Here is a 21,556-nt window from a genome sequence, read left to right as displayed (position 1 = left end):
TAGACAAGGACACCTTCATTTTTGTAAGCACTGGGAAATTAAGTGATTTGCCCAGAATCAAGGATGTTTAGCCAAAACCGAAAGTCCAGCTCTATATGCGGAAGCTCTGGCTCTTACACCACACCCTCTCCCAAGAGGACTCCACATCGTCTCCCTAGCCTGGGCCTCGGTTCCACATTTCGTGACTATGGGCAAATCACTTAATCTCCCCATGGCTGCCCGCAATTTCTGTTGATTGAATTCTCGTCAAAGCTTGCCTCCGCTGAACTTTGTTGCATAGATCCCCTCCCTCACCGACACTGTTTTTCACATTTTTTTGGGGCAGTTTTATATAGAGCCAACACCACCCGAAGGTATTGGAGCACCTTACATAAACACTAGTTACTTTTTTATGCAGTTTCATATAGCTGACACACAAAATTAACCCTTGGGTCTGTGAGCCTAGTTGGAGATAACACACCTACCTAGAAGGCATCTGAAGGAGCCAGGTTCCACGTTCTAGATCTGCTCTGGAACCTCTGAGCGCTGTCACTTTTTATAAACGTGAAAGTGTGTAGGGGAGAGAAATCATTAGCAAGTCAATCATTTCAGTTCCAACTTACTATGACTCCTAAGAATCACAGACTCCCAATTAGATTTAGTTAGTTTATTACAAAGCCAAGAACAACTGGACATACAGGCACCTCAGGGTGAGGTTGTAGAAACACATTGGAACTAATACAAAACTAAATCTACAAATGAAGTTAAGGCAGTGCAACATGCAAAACATAATTCGTTCCAGAATGAGGATACAGAAGATTATCACAGAGGCATCTAGATTCCCCTTCATTAGAAGTTTGTGGGTACAGGGCATTAATCTTTCCCTACACTAACACTAGCATGACATCCCTACATAGCATTTCCCAAGGCAAGACAATTAAGGTGTCAGCGTGTGAAGGCTTCCTAAGAAGTCTCTTCACATCAGTTGGGTCGAGTAGCATAAAGCTACAGAGCTCATTCTAAGATGTTCTCTCTCTCAAGGCAAGCAGAAGTACCCGGACACTTTTCCTAGTTACGATACATCAAAACCACAAGTAGTATCCCAAGATGCTTTGCAGATCACGCCATCCAGTCAGACCACATCCTCATAGGTAACTTTCTATTAGGTAGCGATGCTCCCAAGCTTTTGCGAGATGACCTTGATTCCCAGGCTTGCTCCGATGAGAAACTACAACAGTTCTCCATTATCAGTATTATATTATAAATGTATCCTCTTCTCACTAAGCCTAACTCCTAAAACAAAGAAATTATTCTAACTAACAAGGAAGAATCATCCACCTGCAACAGAATGTGAGAAAGAACAAATCCAAATGCACAATTAAATCTAATGCGAGAGCTTCCAGGGAAAATGCACTTCAGGCCTACAGAAATCCGCCAACATAAGGGAATAGCACACAGGCCTTACGAAATTACATATAAATTAACACTTTTACTGAGCACTTCTAAATTAACACGATTCATAAGCATGTCAAATACTTAAATAATTCTCAACAGCATGTCCGAATTCTACACGTTAATGTATTCAGCTAAACACATTTGTATTCAATGTCAATCTTTGTACGTTTACTTTAAAATATACCTAACACACCACAATTCACGTTATTACAGTATACGTTCTAATGTCACATGTTAATACAACAAAGGAATATATGCGGGTGCGGACTATTCGTGATTATGATGCACACCTACAGTTGAAAGAACAACATTTGTGCTACATCACATCCTTTTATAGGACTGTTTCCCTCGCCCACCGGAGGTACGCCACTGGGTTCAAGCTAGCCTGGCTGATACAGGGTGATACTCCGAAACCGGTCACAGGATGCTTGTTTTTCGGTCCAGTGAGGACCTGAACCGGGAGTTCGGGCTGGACTGTTCCCATGGGGAGCAGGGTTAATGATTTGCATATGGTTAGGTCCAAACTGGAATGGCGAGCAGAAAAAGTATAGGTGTAGGTCCAGATCTGTGACTGGGGGTGAATGTTTGACAGTGTTCAGCATTCCTTACATCATCTTTTGTGTTGCAGTTTTATAAAGTACCAACACCACCTTAAGGTATCGGAGCTGTTTAAATTAGCACCAGTTATTGTTTTTGTGCAGTTTTATATAGTGCCAACACCACTCGAAGGTATTGGAGCACTTTACATTTGCACCATTTACTTTACACAAGAACACATTCATTTTTGTAGTCACGGCGAGACTAAGTGATTTGGTCAAAATCAAGGATGTTAAGCCGATGCCTAAACTCAAACCCAATTTACCAGCTCCATAGTCAGCAGCTCTGGCCCTTACACCACATCCTCTCCCGAAAGGACACCATATCATCTCCCTAGGCTCCGCCTCAGTTCCACATTTTGTGATTACGAATAAATCACCTAATCTCCCCCTTTCTAAACAAAAGCATTGGCAAAGGCAGTAGGTTTCACCTGTGCGAAATGTATTGTTTTTAGGTCTTGGCTAGACAGTGCACACGCTGCTTGGCTAGACAGCACATGTAGTGTCTTGGAGAGACCTGTTGTGTTCTATCTGTGGGCTTACAGGCCGCCCATCTCCTACCATTGGTAATCTTCAGCGTCGCTCTCATTTTTGTTGATGCCATTCATCACGGCATGTGGGCATCATGCCCTCTCTTTGTGTTTGGTCCTTCCATAGTGCAGGGACCAAGTACATGTCTCCTCACGCTGCTCCTGGTTTGTGCAGCAATTTTTTCTAGGTTTTCAAGCACTCCATAGGAGTACTTGTGTTTTCAGGCCATCTCCCTTGTGCACATACACACATACCACTAGAATGTATGTGTGTGTACATAAACAAATGCATTTCTTAAAGAGTTTGGTTAAACACAAACAGCACTTTTTTCGCCCGATCTGATGGTATTGTAGTGCTCACTCAGTCCTGCCATAGTGCGAACACGAGCTGATGGTACTGTAGCGCTTTAAGTGCCCACCAGTTACATTCCACAATGACACATTCATTTTTGTCACTGATCCTACTTCAATTGTGGCATTTTTTTACCCCTTCATTGCTGATTCCTCCCACCCTCTCCTGTTGTTTCTTGCCTACCTCCCCATCCCCTCCTGCTTCCCTGCTTTACCCATCACCCCACTGCCTCCATCATCACTGCTGATTTTAATTTTCATTTTTTGTATGGTCCGATGGTATTGGAGCACTCGTTCCGTCTCCGTCTTGCCATAGTCTCCCTTGTACACATAGCACTAAAATGCATGTGCATGTACATAAACAAATGCATTTCTTAAAAAGTCGTTAAAACATGAACAACACTTGTTTTTTTTTTTTTTGCACAATCCAGTGGTATTGTAGCGATTGCTCTGTCCTCCGTCATGCCATAGTACGAATATGAGCCAATGATATTGGATTGCTTTAAAAATGTTATGTTATGTTATGTTAAAATATTTTTATAACACGCAATAGTTACTCCGAAGAGTGTCCCAGCGCGAACCCAAGAGGGGGGAGAGCCAAGGTAGGAGCAAGAAAACACTTATGGAAACAGATGAGTTTTAAGGAGACGCTTAAAACAGCCTGGGTCCTGGGTATTTCGCAGGAGAAATGGCAGAGAATTCCATGCAGCGGCAGCTTTGACAGCAAGTGAGCTGCCCCCAATCCTAGACCGGGAGAAGCGTGGAACCCTTGCAAGTAAAAGAGCTGATGAGCGAAGGGTTCTGGTCGGCACATAAAAGTGCTCCCCAGTTACATTCCACAATGACACGTTCAGTTTTGTCGCTGATCTTGCTTCAATTAAGGTATTTTCCCCCATCCTTGTTGCTTCCTCCCGCCCTCTCCTGTCATTGCTTGCCCATCTCCCCATCCACTCCTGCTTACCTCCTTGACCTGTGCCCCCCACTACCTTCCTTATCGCTGCTGCCTTTATTTTCAACTCAGTCGAACCTGAGATTCGAACCTGGTTCCCTAGTTCCCCTGTGGGCAGCTCGACCGTTGCGCCACATCCTCACTTCACGTCAAAGATCCTGAACTGTTTGTCACTGACACTTCCACATTTGTTCAGGAAGACCCCGTCAACACTGAACAAGCATTGGCAAAGCCAATCGATCTTGGCAATGCCCTAGCTATTGGCCATATCAAGGTAAATGTCTTTTAGTCATGTTGTCTAGCAGCACATCTGCTGTTCCATGGCTGAATGTCACTGAAAAAAGCGCTATGATGCGGCCAGCGCAGGCCACATCATAGTGATTCTTTGTGTTAGGAGGGGCAGGGCAATAAACTCAACTTGGGGGGGAGAGACTCGGTAACAGCTCAACATCCTGGGATTTTGGGCTTTCAGTGTCTATCAGCCATGCTGAGCAGCATATGTGCTGCTAGACAACATAGCTAAAAGACATTCACATTGACAAGACCAATAGCTCAGGCATTGCTGAGACATGTTGGCTGTGCCAATGCTTGTTAACATGCTTATTGCTGACCCTAGGACCTTGCCCTTCTCAGAAGTTAAATTCAGTTTGGACTGTTTATGTTTTAAAACCTTAATACTGATACACTACTACGCCTTGGGAAATATCATTTTTACTTGAGAAAAACAAAATTGGCTAAGCCCTCAAGCTTGTTAATGTTCAAGCAACATGAGCATATATTAAAATCAGAATGAGTAATAAAGCTCTTAGATGCAAAAAAATTTAAGAGCCTACATCTGTTATTAATGTGGAATTTTGGAAACACCATATTGAATACTTATTGCCTGATTATGACTTTGGTGGTGTGGAAGCGGGTGGCCACGACAGCGCCTTGTTCTCAGAACGCCAAAGTTTACCGCTGCTCACCAGATTATGGGTTTCCTCATTGTCTGGCGGACGGGCACTGCGGCGGTCCCTTTGTAGTGCCTATTAAATAAGCACCACAGTGGGGAGCACCTAAGGCCGTTCTTGCACGGCACAAACTGTGCAGTCCATGCCGTGCAGGAAAGGGGATGCATGCAGACAGGAGGGCACAAGTGCACAGGGGAAAAAGGGGACTCTGTAGGATCCCCTTTGTTTCCCCACCGCCAGTCTTTTCATGGCGGGCTCACCTCCATGTAAAGGCTGGGGCTGGGGAAACTCGTAAAATGCTTCGCAGTGCTGCAGCGGCACTGCCAACCATATTGCTTTCCCAAATCTTTGTCACAGCTGCGAGATAAGAACAAAGTAGCTGCTGAATACTATGCATGAATGGATATATTCTCATATCAACATTTGAAGCCCAAAGCCTACTTAACTCAATTCTCACCTATGCTAAAGTATCAAATATGCTGTTTTGTTTTGAGCAGTTAGAAGCGAAAGATCTAATCCCTGTTTGCAAGAGTCGTCAACAATTCTAAGCTGCTGCCTATATGGGTATAAACACGAGTCATTAACTCACATTTTATGCGCACATCCAGCACTTTTAGTACAGAGAAGGAAGCTGTGCAAACCGGCTTTTACACAACGGCAAGTGCGCACTTGCAGGCAAGCTGCAATTGGTTGGCTCAGCGGAGACTACAATGTGGACTAAATTCATGTGGCAGGTGCAAAAATTGCTCGACAATCCCATGCAATCACAACTGCTCAAACGCTATTTCAAGTCGTCAAAACACTTTCTGTTCCTGCAAATAAAGCTCTAGTTGTCTCTCTCTCTCTCTCTCTCTCTCTCTCTCTCTCTCTCTCTCTCTCTCTCTCTCTCTCTCTCTCTCTCTCTCTCTCTCTCTCTCTCTCTCTCTCTCACACACACCAACCGCAGTGAGACAAGCTAGCCATAAGTTGAAGATATTCAAGCCACTTTCTCATCTACATAAAACCACAATTTGACAGACAGTGCTGTCACCACCGCTTTCACAATAGAACATAATTTGCAACAGGGTCCCCATGTTAGGACCTACTCACTGAGCTTGTTTCAGCCCCTGGACCCCCCCAGCTATATTCCCTACTCTCCTCCATTAAGTCGGGCTCACCCCTTGATCCCTGCCCTCCCTCAGTTTTTGGCAAGTTGAATCATCCTCAATGGACCTTCTCGCACAGCTTAATGCCTCACAATTGAGGGTATGGTACCTAGGGCATGGAAGCAATGGTCAGGCCCTCACTCAAAAAAACAAATCTGGACTCCTGAATCTGGGTCAACTACAGACCAATTTTCTTCTTGCCCACCCTGTCTAAAGCCCCAGAAAACATGTGAACAAGCAACTCACGATATACCCAGAACTCAGTGGCTGGCTCCACCCCTTACAATCAGGCTTTAGAGCTGGCCAAAGTACAGAGTCTTTCTTACTGGCCATAACAGAATATCCAAGGCACCGCCACACTGATTCTGCTGAATCTCATTGCGGCGTTCGACACAGTGAACCACAACATTCTTCTCCAAAGGCTAGAGGTTGTAGGGGTGAGGGACATGGCTCTGTCCTGGCTGAGCTTATTCCTTAGGGACTGTGTCTTTCAACTTCACACCCACTAGCATCGCTCTGAGTCACACTATTTACCATCTGGGATCCATCAGGGTTCCACTCTAAGCCCTACCCTCTTCAATTTGTCCGTAAGGCCACTAGCGGACATTGTTGAAACATGCAGCTTCACTCTCCAGTCTTACGCCCATGATACTCAGATCGTTATCTCCCTGTCTGCCCAGGAGAACCACAGTGCAGATGCACTGAATAGCTACCTCAAACAAGTCTGCACCTGGATGAACACAAACTCATTGAAGCTAAACGGCGAAAAAACGGAGGTTCTATTGCTAGACAACCTTCCCCACCTATGGCGTTCACATCTTGCTCCAGTAGTCAAGAATATTGTATTCTGGCTGGACGATAATCTATACATGAGCCTTCAAATCACTAAAGTGTCTGACACCTGCTTTGGAATCTTGAAATGGCTTAGGAAAATTCTAGGATCTCTCCTGTCCTCGGCCCAGCGAACAGTCATCCATGCCCTGGTCATCTCAAGGCTTGAGTACAGAAACTTTATTTACCTAGGGTCTGAAAGTACCTTCTTAAGTGACTCCAGGTAGTGCAGAACACAGCTGCTAGACTCCTACTTTACCTCCCCATCCGAAGTTCCATCCCACTGCCATACTGCTCTGTGAGCTACACTGGCTCAAATTGAGCTCAATTCAAGGCACTGTGCTACGTACACAAATGTCTTTCAAACTCTGGCCCCTTATACCTCAAGATCATTGGTGTTACCCTACACACCCAACCCATCCTTGTGTTTGAGTAACCTGGAGCTAGCTGCAGTTCCCAGAGTTAAGAGATACAGACAAGGAGGCCGAGTCTTCTACTTCCTAGTACCAAAGCTGTGAATCTCTCTTCCCCATGTTCTGAGAGCCTGTAGCTCGCTTTCCATCTTCCGTAAGAGGCTGTTTTAATTATTAACCTCAGGAGCAGCCCACAGGATGTCTCTGGGCACCTATCCCGCGATGTAGCGCTGGGAAACCCTTGGTTGGGTAGCCATGCACTCTACAAATCTGATTAATAATAACAATAATAATAATACTCCAATAAGGGCCACAAGAAAATACTTTCTTGATACCTAAATGCTAAAGTCTTTTAGAGATCGTCTGAGTACTCTTGCACTTTAACTAACATCATCAGGAACTCAGTAGTGCAGGATTTAATGCTCAACAGACATGAGACAACTGCCTGGGCAATTTCAATTTAATATTGGGCCCATTAATTGATAGACTCAATGCCCTTGTACATTGGCTTTCACATTCTTTTAATAGCTGTTGGCTTTTAGTCTTAGAAGCGTTAAACCAATTTGTACAACAATGTTTTTAAATCATGTATTTTTGATGACCTTGAAATTAAAATGATTTTAATTATTCAATCAATAAAGTATTACATTCCTTATACACACAACTGTTCCGTTTCCTAATTTCAGGAGAAATTCTTGATGCGTTGCATGAAGGAGAATTGCAGAACAACACGCTGATTCATTTCACATCTGACCATGGGGGCTATCTGGAGGGCCTTTATGGCAATGTGCAAATGGGAGGATGGAATGGAATATATAAAGGTAAAAAATAGATAGTCCATGTCTGAATAAATGTATGATTCTCCTAGCTTGCGTACCATGTTTAACTGATGTTCAATTGCAGTTCTCAGAAGGTCACCACAAAATGTTTTTAAAATATACAATTAACTTTTTTTTGCAGTTCTAGTACAATTGTGAGCCCTGTTACAGGAGAATTGTCTACATTCCCCAATGAAGAGTGTCGGCAAAATGTCATGGCAGTAGCTGCAAGTTACCACTTCTGCCTCTAGAGCTGTATGTTTTAATTTGGTATGTCAAAAAGCTAAATTATTATTATTATTATTATTATTACATTTATATTGCGCGCGAATCATCCCCCGAGGGATCTCTCGGCGCCTGTGAAGGCAGGCTTTGACGGCCCTGGCAGCTCAGTTAAATAGCCAGGTCTTTAAATGCTTCTTAAAAATGGTTAAGTCTGTGCAGGAACGCAGATCCCAAGGCAGCTGATTCCAATACTTGGGTGCCAAATAGGAGAAAGCACGCCCACCCATTTTCATCTTCCTGATTCTTGGCATTTGGAGAAGTTTTTGGCCACTAGATCTTAGGCAACGGACCGGAGAGTACCAAACCAGCTTATTTGTAAGATATGCCGGCCCCTGTCCGACCCGTGCCTTGAAAGCTAGGCAAAGAAGTTTAAAGAGCGCCCTCTTTCTGATCGGTAGCCAATGTAAGTCTCTCAAAAGCGGGGCAGACGGCGTGAGTGGCGGTTTATTCAGAGCAAAGCGGGCCGCCGTATTTAGTACGACTTGTAGCCTTGACAATGAATCCTCCCTCACTCCCACCAGAAGAGCATTCCCATAGTCCATTCTACTGACTAGCAGTGACTGGATCAAAACCCTTCTAGCAGAGAGAGGAACCCACTGGAAAATCTTCTTTAGAGTGCGCATCAGGCCAAAACATATCCCTGTTAAAGTTTTGACATGTTGTTCCATGGATAAATTGTTATCCAAAATCACACCCAGATTTTTTACCCATTTTTTAGGGAGAGGTGGAGAGCCTAATGCCTCTGGCCACCATTCATCTGTCCATAGTTCCTCTGCCTTCCCAAACAATAAAATCTCCGTCTTGTTGGGGTTAAGTTGGAGATAGTTGTCTTTCATCCAGCTGGAGATTTTGATCATGCAGCTCTTAAATCTCTCTCTAGTCAGCAGGTGGTCCTTTTCTATGGGGAATAACACCTGGGTGTCATCCGCATAGGAGATAGTTTTGGAAACCACAGGATTCTATCATGGCAGCCAATGAGGCCACATAGATGTTAAACAATGTGGGGCTCAAAATAGAACCCTGCGGTACCCCCTTCTCCACCACTGCGGACTGAGAGGCGAAAGAGTCTATCTGCACACACTGGGATCTGTCTGATAAAAACCTCCGCATCCACTCCCAGGCTCCTCCAGTGACACCTATCTCCCGCAGTCTATTCAAAAGAATTCTGAAGGCTGCTGACAGATCAAGTAGGACCAGCACAGCCGGGGTCCCACCATCCAGCAAAAGCCTGATGGTATCTGTTACCTCTACCAGTGCGGCCTCCGTGCTATAACCAGCACGGAAACCTGACTGCGAGGGATCTAACAGGCTGTACTGAAGCAAGTGATCCGACAGTTGGCGGTTTATCAGCGCCTCCATAATTTTGGAGCATCGTGGGAGGAGCGAGATGGGTCTATAATTCTGCAGATCAGCACAGTCTAACGATGGTTTCTTAGGCAGAGGTTTAATAAAGGCCTTCTTCCAGATGGCCGGGAAAGAGGAAGTCGCCAGTGACAAACTTCTGTCATTGGGTTGACAAGCTCTGTGGCTAAATCTGACAGCACATAAGGGGGGTCTATATCCGACGGCGAACCTGACTTCAAGCCTTTCAATAGTGGTAACACCTGTTCCCTGGTAATGGCTGTGAACGCCTCCAATCTCACAGGCGCAGAGCTCACAGTGTTCTGACTTTCCTCCCAGTTTTCTGGTAATGGCTCAAAAGAGTCATAAATACTATCTATTTTATTTTTTAAATGACTCGCTAGCTTGTCGCAGAATTCCTGGGAGGAAGGACACGAAGAGTTGGTTGCACTAGGTGCAGTAAATTCCTTTAAAATCCTAAACAATTCTTTAGAGGAGCCCTTTGCCCCCTCTATGCGGGTGGCCAGAAAAGTTCTTCTTGCCAAATTGCAATTATTTAGGTACCTCCTATGAGTGATGTTATATGCCATTCTATCTGTATCCGTTTTAGTTTTCCTCCACCTTCTTTCTTTTGTCCTGCATGCAGCCTTCTCAGTCTTTAGAGTGTCTGAATACCACGGGGCTGGGCACTTTTTATCGTGAATTATAACTGATTTGATTGGGGCAATCTTGTCAAAGGTCCTACTGACCTCTAGCTCTAATTTATCTAGCACTGAGTTTATGTCCTGACATTCACTGAGCTGGGGGGGAGCAAATAATGTACCAAAACTCTTAGGTGAGACCTTCCTCCATTGTCTACGCAACACCCTCCGTCCTTGCGCTTTTTCCGGACCCTTCGGTGCCAAAAAAGAGAAACACAAGGCCCTATGGTCCGACCAACTCACCACTAAGGGAGGTTCTGTAAACAAGCTAGATATATTAGTAAAAATATTATCTAGCGTGTGGCCTGCCGAATGAGTAGGGCCAGCTACTCTAGGCAATAACTCTAGTGATTCCAAGGCTGTTAGCAAGTCAACAGTGTCAGTGTTAGAGTTCATATCAAAGTGAAAATTAAAATCTCCTAGGAGGAAAAAATCCTTCGCTTGCAGGACATGTGGAGCCAGAATTTCTAATAGCGAGGGACAGAAATCCTTCTTGTTTTCCCCCGGCGGATGGTACACGATCGGTCCTATTACTTTATAATCATATGCCAGTTCAATATACACAACCATCAGCTCCAGCATGGGGGATAAGGTTGTGTCTAACACCTTTACATTTACCCCCGATCGGAACGTGATAGCCAATCCCCCCCCCTCATTTTCCTATTCTGTCCAGCCTTAATACTCTATAATCCGGAGGAAAGGCAATCGCTAGGGACGGGGCCGAGTATGTTTGTAACCACGTCTCAGTGAAAAAACATATCTCCGGTTTGCAATCTTCTAACAAATCCCAAATTTCAGAGGCATGTTTAGAAATAGATGTTTCATTTTAAGAAGCAACAGCTGAACAGTTATAAGAATCTGGCTGTTACTACTGGTCCTTCACTGCTGAGCAGGCAGAATATCAAATCCAGCCGTAGTGTCACTGCTGCATCCCATAAACTGTAACAAGACCACAGAACTCCAGTTACCATTTCACCTGTGGCCAGGCACATCTACTTTAGTGTGAAGGCTGGTGGAAACAGAAAGACTGCCGTGGCTTTAGAGATGGAAGTGTGGCGTAATGCCAGGCCGGCCGGCCTCCATCTATTTTTTTTAAATATCTCTGGCAAAGTGGGGGCAACCCCCCAATCTCCACCCCTGGAGGACAGAGTGGGCCTTAGGATTTAGGAGTGAGGGTTTTCCTTGATGTAGGCTGGCCCCAACCACATACTCAAAAAAATACTAGGGTCTAGTGGGCTTTCTGCCCTCCAAGGGTAGCAGAAAGACTGGGCTTTTGGAGTTGGGGATAGGCCTGATGCCTTGGTTGAACACCACCCCAATATTCTTTTAATCACTTTATCACTGGTGTCTAATAGGCATTCTCCCGCCGTCTCCCCTCTCTCCTGCGGGGTCAGATCGGGGTGAATACTCCCAGTCGGCTTCCAGGGGGCAGAAATATTGTTGGACTGTACTGATCTGAGGGAATGGCCTGATGTCTGGGTGAGCCAACCAACTCCTTCTTTTGCTGACAATATTTCCCTGCTGTCTAGTGGGATGTGTGTACCACCCCCATAAGCCCCTGGAGGGGCAGAAAGACTGCAGGGCCTTTTCTGGTGCAAGATAATGGCCCAATATCTTGGTGGGTCACCCACATCCCTTCTTTGCATTTTTTCAAATGTTTCCCTTGTTGTCTAGTGGACTTTCTGGCCCCTTGAAGGAGCAGATTGATTGTAAACCTCATCCCCCCAGCTGGGACAGAAAGACTGTTGTGCCTGGCTGGGTACCACTTGCTAATGCTCAGTGGTCTGCTCCCTCTTTAATAGTTTTCCTTGGTGTCTAGTGGGGTGGATCCCTGTTTGGGGCTCACCGTCTGAGGGCAATCCTCAAGCAGGTATCTACCAGGCGAAGAGAGAGCGCTTGAAAGGGGATATTGTACATTCTTCTTGTTGAATCAGCCTAATGCATCACGCTTACATTCTAATCTCTTATAAATCTTCTAGAGCTCTCAGGCCTCTCCTGTCTGCTCCTCGGGCTAAACCACAGAATCTTGTCTACTGTGAATGAGTGCATCAGCCACCTTGTTTTCCAAACCTGCAATATGCCTGCCTCTGAAAAATGTTTGCCCTCCTAGCACATGGGAACGAGCTCTCTCAGCAGCCTCAGCACGTATTCATTCTTGCTTGTCATTCTGTTCACCACATACACAACAACTTGGTTATTGATCATAAATGTCAATTTCTTGTTGCACAATTATTGGTCCGCAAGCAACTTCGCAGTACACAGTACACCCCACAGCTGCTGGCTGCTGATTTGTCTGAAAAAATCCCCACCATCCATGTCAGTCGGTCATCATGAAATAACAATGTGATGCCATTGTAGTGATCCAATAACTGCAGCCACATCCTCAGAACCTGCTTTGTTCTCTCTGTCATTCATACTCTATGGTTCAGTTATGCCACCCCTCTCATTATATATGTCATTTTAGTGGTAGGTCATTCAGTCTTTTCATCGGCCAATGGTAAGTCAGATGTCTCTGTAACCCTCTCCCATGTCTATATCTGTTGATGGCATTCACCTGCCACCCCTTCCCTGTCAACCATCAAAAAATCGAATAGTGCTGTATCCGCACAGACTTTGCCAACCTTCATACCACCCAATTCATAAAGGTGCTGAACTTCTCAAACATAATAGAGTCCACCAAGCACCCCATGGGCATGGCCATATCCACATAATTTGCTGCATGGAACTGTATCCGCAGGAGCTAAAAATCCTGTGGTTGTACCTGCAATAACCAAAATGCCAATTTGATGTCTGCCTTTTTCATATCTGCGCCCCTCCACATCGCTTCACCAAATGTATGACCATATTTATTACTGGCATAAGTCACTGTATATTCTGACGAGTCTGTAAAGTCATTCACTGAGGCACCATTGGGCAATGAGAGGTGATGAAGTAAGAATGGAGATTCTGCAAATGGCTCTGCTGTACATCTAATTGCCACTTCCTTGCCCAATATTTTATTAACCACCAAGGGGTGTTCCCAGCATGATCTTAAATTCTCAGTACATCTGCCTGTGCACGGTCCCCTGTAGGGTATTCAGAGGCCCTTTGTAGTCCCACCCACAGACTAGCAACAGCCCCATCCAGGTACTTCAACAGCCAAGGGAGCATGGCTCCTTATTTAACTGGCGTAATTGCTTTTTCCCACAGCCCCTCTTTTGCCACACCTGCCCCTTCCAACTGTCAACTGCCCATCGCCCCCTTTGTATTGCAAGACAGAATGCCCTCCCCCCAATGAAATTTGGAGCAATTATGCCTGAATCAGCAGGGAAACCTATGGCAGACACCTCTGTTAAAGTTCCAGCAGGTGCCTACTAGGCCTTGTTTTGTTGCACCTCCCTTCATTCCCCCTTCCTAGGTGGGATGCCTGTGAAACGGCACTTGATGCAAGGGCAACCCACTTGCTGTATGAGCCATTTGTAAAGGTTTAGCAGAGGTCATGTACTGTAAATACAGTTCATTATCTATTGCCCCCCAAGATTTGGTGGTCAGCACACTTTTCCCACATCTACATTTTTCATCATTACCAAAGCTAGGCCAAAACCCCAGAGCTGATGATGACCTTCCTGATGACATCCATATACTTCCACAGGATCACACTGCACTCTGGAGCCCTGTCCCATATGACGCTGCCGTATGTGTTGAAGGTCGCTTTTCATATAAACAAACAGGACCTAGCTTGCTCCCCTATTCTACTTGACCAGGTAGAGGGCGTGGAGTGTCTAGGTTTTCAATGCATGGTCTCACCTCACCAGTGCATCACAGGAATGCTTATCTACAGACCGCCGTGGGCATTAGGGAATTTTATTAACTCGCTACACGAATGCACCACCTCACTCTCCCTAAGATATAAACACCTACTCATTCTGGGGGTCCTGAACTTGCACTGTGACAAGCCTACTGACCCCCAGGTGAGGGCCTTGTTAGAAATCATGGCAGCCTGTAATCTCATACTCTTTGTCTCAGGTCCCACTCATGAATTTCGACACACATTGGACCAATTCTTTTGTGACTTACAGGTAATGGTGCATCTTCCATTACAGGTAATCTGGTCATATCAATTTCTTGTTAATTTTCGGATTCCAGTCACAGAGAAGCCGAACCCTCCAGTAGAATCTAAGGAAGAGCTCACTAATAGAGTTCTTCACAAAATAGATTTCCGTCCTTTAAGTGTGCACTAGACTCCTCTGCCCCCCTCCTTGATGGGCAACCCTGAAACTGACGCCTACCTGATAGAAGGGTGGCTGAAGACTAATATTGAGGCAGCTGCTCCTTAGGCCAAACGCACGTCTAAGCAAACTGGCCATTTGGCTCAGTGGTTCAATGAACAACTGAGAACCAGCAAAAGTAATTGTAAAAGATTAGAGAGGGATTGACACAGGCAGTATCTTGCTGAGGACAGAAATACCTACAAGGTAGCGCTAAAAGCACACCACAAACTAGTAAGGAGGGCCAAAATGAGTTATTTTGAAGGTAGAATCGCCAATACTAACAACAGTGGCAAGGACATTTTTTAAATTGTTAAAGCTGAGATCAAACTAGCTCCACCATCAGCCGATTGGGCAATGCAGATGGCCTGCTCCCTTCATGATCAAATAAAGGCGATCCAACAGTCATTTTCCTTGGAGATGGAAGATATCACACCCTCCTTCCACGCACAGGTGGAATGTGTCTCTCCCCTCTCTTCCCCAAAGGGCCTCTCACAAAGGCCATCACTGTCACAATTCCCAGTCATCAAACTGGAAGACTCACTCACTCATCTCTTGGGTCTCAAGTCAGGATCACCCACTGATGCATGTCCTGCTAAACTAATACCTACATTAGCAGCCATCTTAAACGCACCAATCAATGAGGTTCTCAACTCCTCACTGGTAACAGGCGTCATGCCTTCAGTCTGGAAGCAGGCGAAGATTTTGCCTCTCCTGAAGAAACCTAACGCAGACCCCAACAATCCAACTAACTCTAGACCAATTTCCCTTCTCCCTGCTTTTGCCAAGGTAATAGAGAAACATGTTAACAACGTAATCATGGAGTACATGGAGGAACATAATCTCCTACACCCCACGCAATCCGGGTTTAGGGCCCACTACAGCACGGAATCTGCCCTGCTAGAAGTGACTGAACACCTCAAAGTTCAGCTGGATGAGGGGGGAGAGTAATTCTGATCCTGTTAGATCTGTCGGCTGCATTCGACATGGCGCCCCATGGGATGCTCTTAAACAGATTAAAGAACATCAGCATAGAAGGGAAGGCATTGGTGGGGATTACATCCTTTTTGGAACATAGGAAGCAGAACATCTGGACTCCACCTTTCCCAGCCACAATGCCAAACATAAAGATGGGAGTCCCGCAGGGCTCCACTTTAAGTCCCACCCTATTCAATTTATACATGTCACCACTAGCACCATTAGCAGAGGCACATGGCGCCAAAATTGTCTCTTATGCTGATGACACGCAGCTAATCTTCTCATGCAAGAAAGGGGATGATTTTGATGGGATGCAATAAGATGCTGCCTCACCAATGTTTTTAAATGGCTGAAGCAGAATCATCTTAAGCACAATCCCGACAAAACCGAGATTATGTTCTTTGGTCAACTGGTGGAGAACAATTGGGTTCAGTGGTGGCCTTCAATTCTCCCCTCTCCCAGCACTGCCCAATCGATAGTGAAAAACCTGGGCATCAACATTGACAACGAGCTCTCAATGCGGACCCGAGTTCAAACCCTAGCAGGAACTTGTTTTGGAGTACTACGGATGCTTAAGAAATTTCTGCCACTTCTCCCCCAGGACTACAGGAAGACAGTGGTTCAGGCTCTGATCACATCCAGACTGGGCTATGTTAATGCCCTCTATCTGGGTTTGCCGGACTACCTGCTACAGCGCCTCCAGGTAGTGCAAAATGCAGCAGCAAGAGCAATTCTTAAACTCAAACGAAGATCACATATGACCCCCCATCTGAAGTCCTTACATTGGCTCCCACTTAGGGAAAGAATAAAATTTAAGGCTCTGGTTATGTTTTTTCAAAGCCTTCCATGGAACAGGCGCCGTCTATCTTCAAAAACGATTCAGCCGATATGTACCCACCAGGACACTTAGATCGTCCATTGCCGACCTGGCTTGCATCCCCAAAGCTCGTCTGGCACGCAGAGGAGGCAGATCTTTTGGGAGGCCACATCTGCAATAAACTACCCAAAGCTCTGAGATCTTTAACAGTGCTCTCCCACTTTAAAAACAGCTGAAGACTTGGCTATTTAAATACTAAGCTGCGTAAGGTATGCACTTGTTAATTTGCCAGCACCGGAACACTCCGGGAGGAGTAGCTGTGCGCTATACAAATATGGGTCATTCATTCATTCATTCATTCATGGAGTCCGGAGGAGCTCAGGATCTACAGACCGGTCGACTTAGTTGCGGTTCCTGCAAATTCAGGGGAGTGACTCCTTCACTCCAAGGGAGATTACTTCAGGTGTCTTTGATGCTTCACAGGCCTTGGAGGTTCCTGTATGATGCACAGGCACGGACGATACAGCAGACTGGAAGGGTGACGGAGTCAGGCCCAAACGGAGACCAGCGAAGTCCAGGGTGCCCAGACGGTAGAAGTGCAGTGGTGTCTGATCTGAATCTTATCCCATAACGCATCTAGGCACCTACACCCAGGTAAGCCCTTAAGTACCATAGGGAAAGCGTTGGGAAGATTCAGGGGACCCTCCCAGGGAAGGGTCTGGACAGGGGGGAGGTTTCTCCCATGTCCTCTGTCCAGTTTTGTGCCAGACCGGGTGCCAACGGCTTCCAGAATGGTTTGAACTGGACTATGCACAGGGACACCAAATGTGCCCCTCCTGCAGACTTTCAGGTGCTGGCAAGTGCACACACTATGTCCCAATACAGTAAATCCTGTCTGGGAGGTGGTCGCACCTCCCTGTGACAGGATGCCTATTGTTCCACCTTCCTCTGCTCAAGCTTGGCTCAGCAGCAGGAGGGCAGAAATGTGTCTCTGGTTGGCTGCAACCATTATGTGCTATCCGGTACTAGAAGGTTGGCACTGGGAACGCTGAAAGTCTAACGGATGGCTCTTCCAGTGCTGGGAATTATACCTCCCACACCATTTATGGTGTGTGGGTATAATTCCAACATGTTTGATACCAAACATGATAGGATTCGTTGCAGCCATTTTCGAGATGGTCATCGTGTAATGACGCGGTGCCCCTCTATATATTATATGGCTGTTTCACTGACAGCCCAGAAGAATGGACTCGGTAGGCTGCAGGGGTGTCCTGCTCATGCAGGGGCACCCTCTCACTTAGAACCACGCACCCTGCCTTCAGGATTGCAAAGGCCTGCTATAGGTTTTAAGTGCAGTGACCCAAGATATAGTAAACCTATATCTTTAGTAAGTCGTGCAGGCACCAACTTACACAGGCTGCAATGGCTGGCCTGTAGTTCCATTTTGAATGGTCTCTCATGGGTGGGATAATACATGCTTCAGCCCTGAGGAAACCACTGGAGTACCTATGCCCTGGGTACATGGGTACCATATACTAGGGACTTATAAGGGTATCCCAGTATATACTGGGGTCCTGATTAACAGGATCCCAGTCAGACTAGTCAAAACACAGCTTGGCACCAGGCAAAAAGTGGGGGTTACCATGCAGAAGGATCATACCTTCCTACACCTCCCAACCCAGCAGTGGTGAAGGCCAAACAGCCTAGCAGCTTGAGCCCCTCAGTGGTCTGACCCAAGTGGATGGGTTGGGTGGTGCTGGTCCTGGATTGTGCCTGGTTCTTCGGCCTCCATGCACCATGTCATTGCCTTTCTCCACCCATCTCATTTCCGCAAAGCTTGGAAGGACCTTCCCAAGTGGAATCACCACCGTAGAAGCCAGGACCCTGCTTCTTAGTCAGACTGCACCTTGACCCGCCTCTCCCTTCTGTCTTCATTGGTATCCTCTATGCTTTTTAAGCTTCAGCACCAGCATGACCATATCCCCAGCGATAAATCCTTGATTGGAATGTTAATTGAACATGGAAGGCTCAATAGGCCCTTACAATTCCATTTAAGGAACCCATTTACTTCAGCTTCAAAAAAGTGCAAGTTATACAAGGTGGAAATGGTAAGTGGGTAGGACTGATGCAGCACAGGGCCTTGTTTGAGACATATGGAGGCCATTGAGCCTGATTTACTATTATTCCATTCACAAAAAAAGGTTGTGAATCGTGTCCCAACTTTTTGCAAATGAGATCTGTTGAGGTTTCTAGTTGGCAGAGTATACACTCTGTCCAAGCAGGAGTTGCAATCCTAATCAGGGCAAGTAAGATACACCCCCTAAATTAACCTGTGCTCACCCTGTGGTAGTTTGGCTACAGAACCCATGTAGTGTCCACTGAAAAAGTACCTTGTATGGAGTAAAGCATTAACGTCGAGAGCACGATGCATCTGTCTTTTCGACACAGTCGTTTCGAAGCATTGCAGTTGGTTAGAAGCGTTGGAGTTGAGCCTTGCAGACGGTGTTGAAGGATCGGGGCTGTAAAGGCGTCAAGCCTTGCAGACTGTGTTGAGGGATCGGTGCTGCGTCATCGCCAAGCCTTGCAGATGGTGTTAAAGGATCAGCGCTGCATTGTCCTTGATCCTCACAGTTGGGACTCCCTTCATCGTCATATCGACACTGCATTGGCGAAGGAGGACGCTGTGTCTGTTCCGATTGGCGCACATGGGCCACTGCAACGATGTTTGAAGAAAACACCCCTGACAAGGGTTGTACTCACATATGGCAGAGTCTAGCATCACCAGCAGAGTTACAAGAAGTCTTTTGTGTCCCTAAGACTTCAGAAACAGGAGGCAAGCAAGCCCTTGGAGAGTGTTAGGTTCAAGAATGTAGAGAGCGGGTCCAGTCCCTCTCACTCCCAAGCAAAAAGAAGCAGGCCAACATAGCAGAGCACGTAGCAAAGTGGCCGTCCCTCCTACAGCATAGCAATCAGCAGGCAGCAGGCCAACATAGTAATGCATTTAGCAAAGGGGCAGTCGCTCCGACAGCACAGCAGCTCTTCGTCTAGACAGAATGTCCTTGGTTCCAGTAGAGTTCTGACCAGGGGGTGTCACTGGTCCAGTACGTATACCCAAATGTGAAGTAGAGTTCTGATCAGGGGGTGTCACTGGTCCAGTACGTATACCCAAATGTGATTTTGAAGACATCAAAGAGGCATTTGAAGATCACAAGGTCCCTTCTTTTCCTGCCGTGGCACCGGACACACTACAGGGGAGTATGAAGCACTTTGTGTGAGGACAGGCACAGCCCTATTCAGATGCAAGAGTCGGCTCCTCCCTCCCAATCTACCTCAGGAAGGCCTTTCAGCCTGGTGATGGGTCATCAAGATGCAAATGTCACACCCCAGCTCCCTTTGTGTGACTGGCGTGAGGAAATGCACAAAGCCTAGCTGTCACCCACCTCAGACGTGTATTCAGAGACAGGCACTGGCACAGAATGGTAAAAGTAAGAAAGTGCCAACTTACTAAAAGTCCTAGCAATAATGGAGACAAATCCCCACTTGAAACCTCGAGCCTGAAGCTTCATTAGCCACGAACTATTTTTAAAGAGAGTGAAGGACCGTCATTTGTTACAACACTTCCTCTGTGGGGCCACGCCTTTGGGCCCCTCTCCCTGAAAGTAAAGATCTGCAATTGCTGTCTACTGTTTATAAATCGTCTTGGCCACGCAATATTGAAAACCAGATTGGCAACCACTGCTTGTTACATATTGCTGATGGTTACATTTAATCGGCATAATGCAGTCTGTTCATGAGAAAGACTAATCCAGCCCTGATGAGAGTGCGGCAATTGATTTAACCGGCACTCGAAACGCGTCGGCAGACAAAGGAACTCAACTCCTTGGTTAAATATTGCAAATATACCCCCTTGTGTCCCTGATATTTCAGAGGATTTGATTTATTCCAAATATAAGGGCGTTAGCTGTCTAATTCATCAATTTGTATGACAACTTTGTATTTCGGATTGTGTATATAATGATTGTTCTTTGTGACATTTCATTTGGTTGTTTCAATGTTTGATTATTATGAGTTTATTTGTAATTGTATGTCAAAACACATTTTTCACGTTGTTCATTTTCATTGTGTAAGTACTAATGTGGTATTTCGTGTAGTTCATTATGTGTTCTTTTTGTGATCAAAGATATTAATAAATAAAATAAAAATAAAATAAAAGGCAGAAATTACTGCTTAGGTAAACGTATTAATTTTCGTTTATCTTACTTCATATGAATAAGTGTTGAAGTCACTAGAGGTATAGGTAATTTTTTTTATTGTTATTTATTTTTATTTTTTTTCTTCTGTAACTTACTAAAAGTGGCATTTTCAGACTTACATTTTAAAATCCAAATTCACCACAAGTTATTATTTTAAATTGTGCGTCCATCGACACCAAACTCCAAATTTCTATCTGCTCCCAATTGTAAATGACACTTAAAAGATGTTTAAGGCATTCCCAATGTTAGCCTATGTGAGAGATAGGCCTTGCAGTAGTAAAAAACAAATTTAGCATTTTTTCTTTACCAGGGCATGTAAAACTCAAAAGTACATATCCTGTTTGTAAATACACTGCGCCATGCCCATAGGGCTGCCCAAGGCCTATTTTAGGGGTGACGTGTCTGTAATAGAAGGGAGGGTTTGGACCTGGCAAGTAGGTTACCTTGCCAGGTCAAAATGGCAGTTTAAAACTGCACACACAGGCTGAGCAATGGCAGGCCAGATACATGTTTAAGGCATACTGAGGTGGGTGGCACAATCAGTGCTGCAGGTCCACTGGCAGCATTTACTTTACAGGCCTTGGGCACATATAGAGCACTCTACTAGGGTCTTATAAGTAATTAAATATGCCACTTATGGATAAGCCAATGTTACCACATTTTAAGTACAGAGCATGTGCACTTCAGCACTGGCTAGTAGTGGTAAAGTGCCCAGAGTCCTAAAGTCAACAAAAGCGAGGTCAGAAAAAAGGGAGGAGGAAGGCAAAAAGTTTGGGGGCAACCCTGCAGAAAGGGCCAGGTCCAACAGGATCGTATTTTGAGAAAACCAACCTACGCATTAATAGGCCAGTTCATAGAATACCGATTTGTAGGGGGATGCAGAACGACCTGCCTAAAAAATAATCATTAGGTAGGTC

General features: G+C 45.5%; 1 protein-coding gene across 7 annotated transcripts in view; it reads left to right on the top strand.

Moving 5' to 3' along the window:
- LOC146805002 (arylsulfatase D-like) overlaps positions 1–21,556 on the top strand; it is a 514,533-nt gene that overhangs the window by 431,487 nt on the left and 61,490 nt on the right. For all 7 annotated transcript variants that reach the window (XM_085622151.1, XM_085622150.1, XM_085622152.1 and 4 more), the window contains one exon: positions 7,886–8,020. In XM_085622151.1, the coding sequence (XP_085478277.1) occupies positions 7,886–8,020 (135 nt within the window). The remainder of the gene's footprint in view (positions 1–7,885; positions 8,021–21,556) is intronic.

The sequence above is a fragment of the Triturus cristatus genome, chromosome 8 (assembly GCF_964204655.1).
Source record: "Triturus cristatus chromosome 8, aTriCri1.1, whole genome shotgun sequence".
NCBI classification, from domain to species: Eukaryota; Metazoa; Chordata; class Amphibia; order Caudata; family Salamandridae; genus Triturus; species Triturus cristatus.
This window is presented reverse-complemented; position numbering and strand designations above follow the sequence as displayed.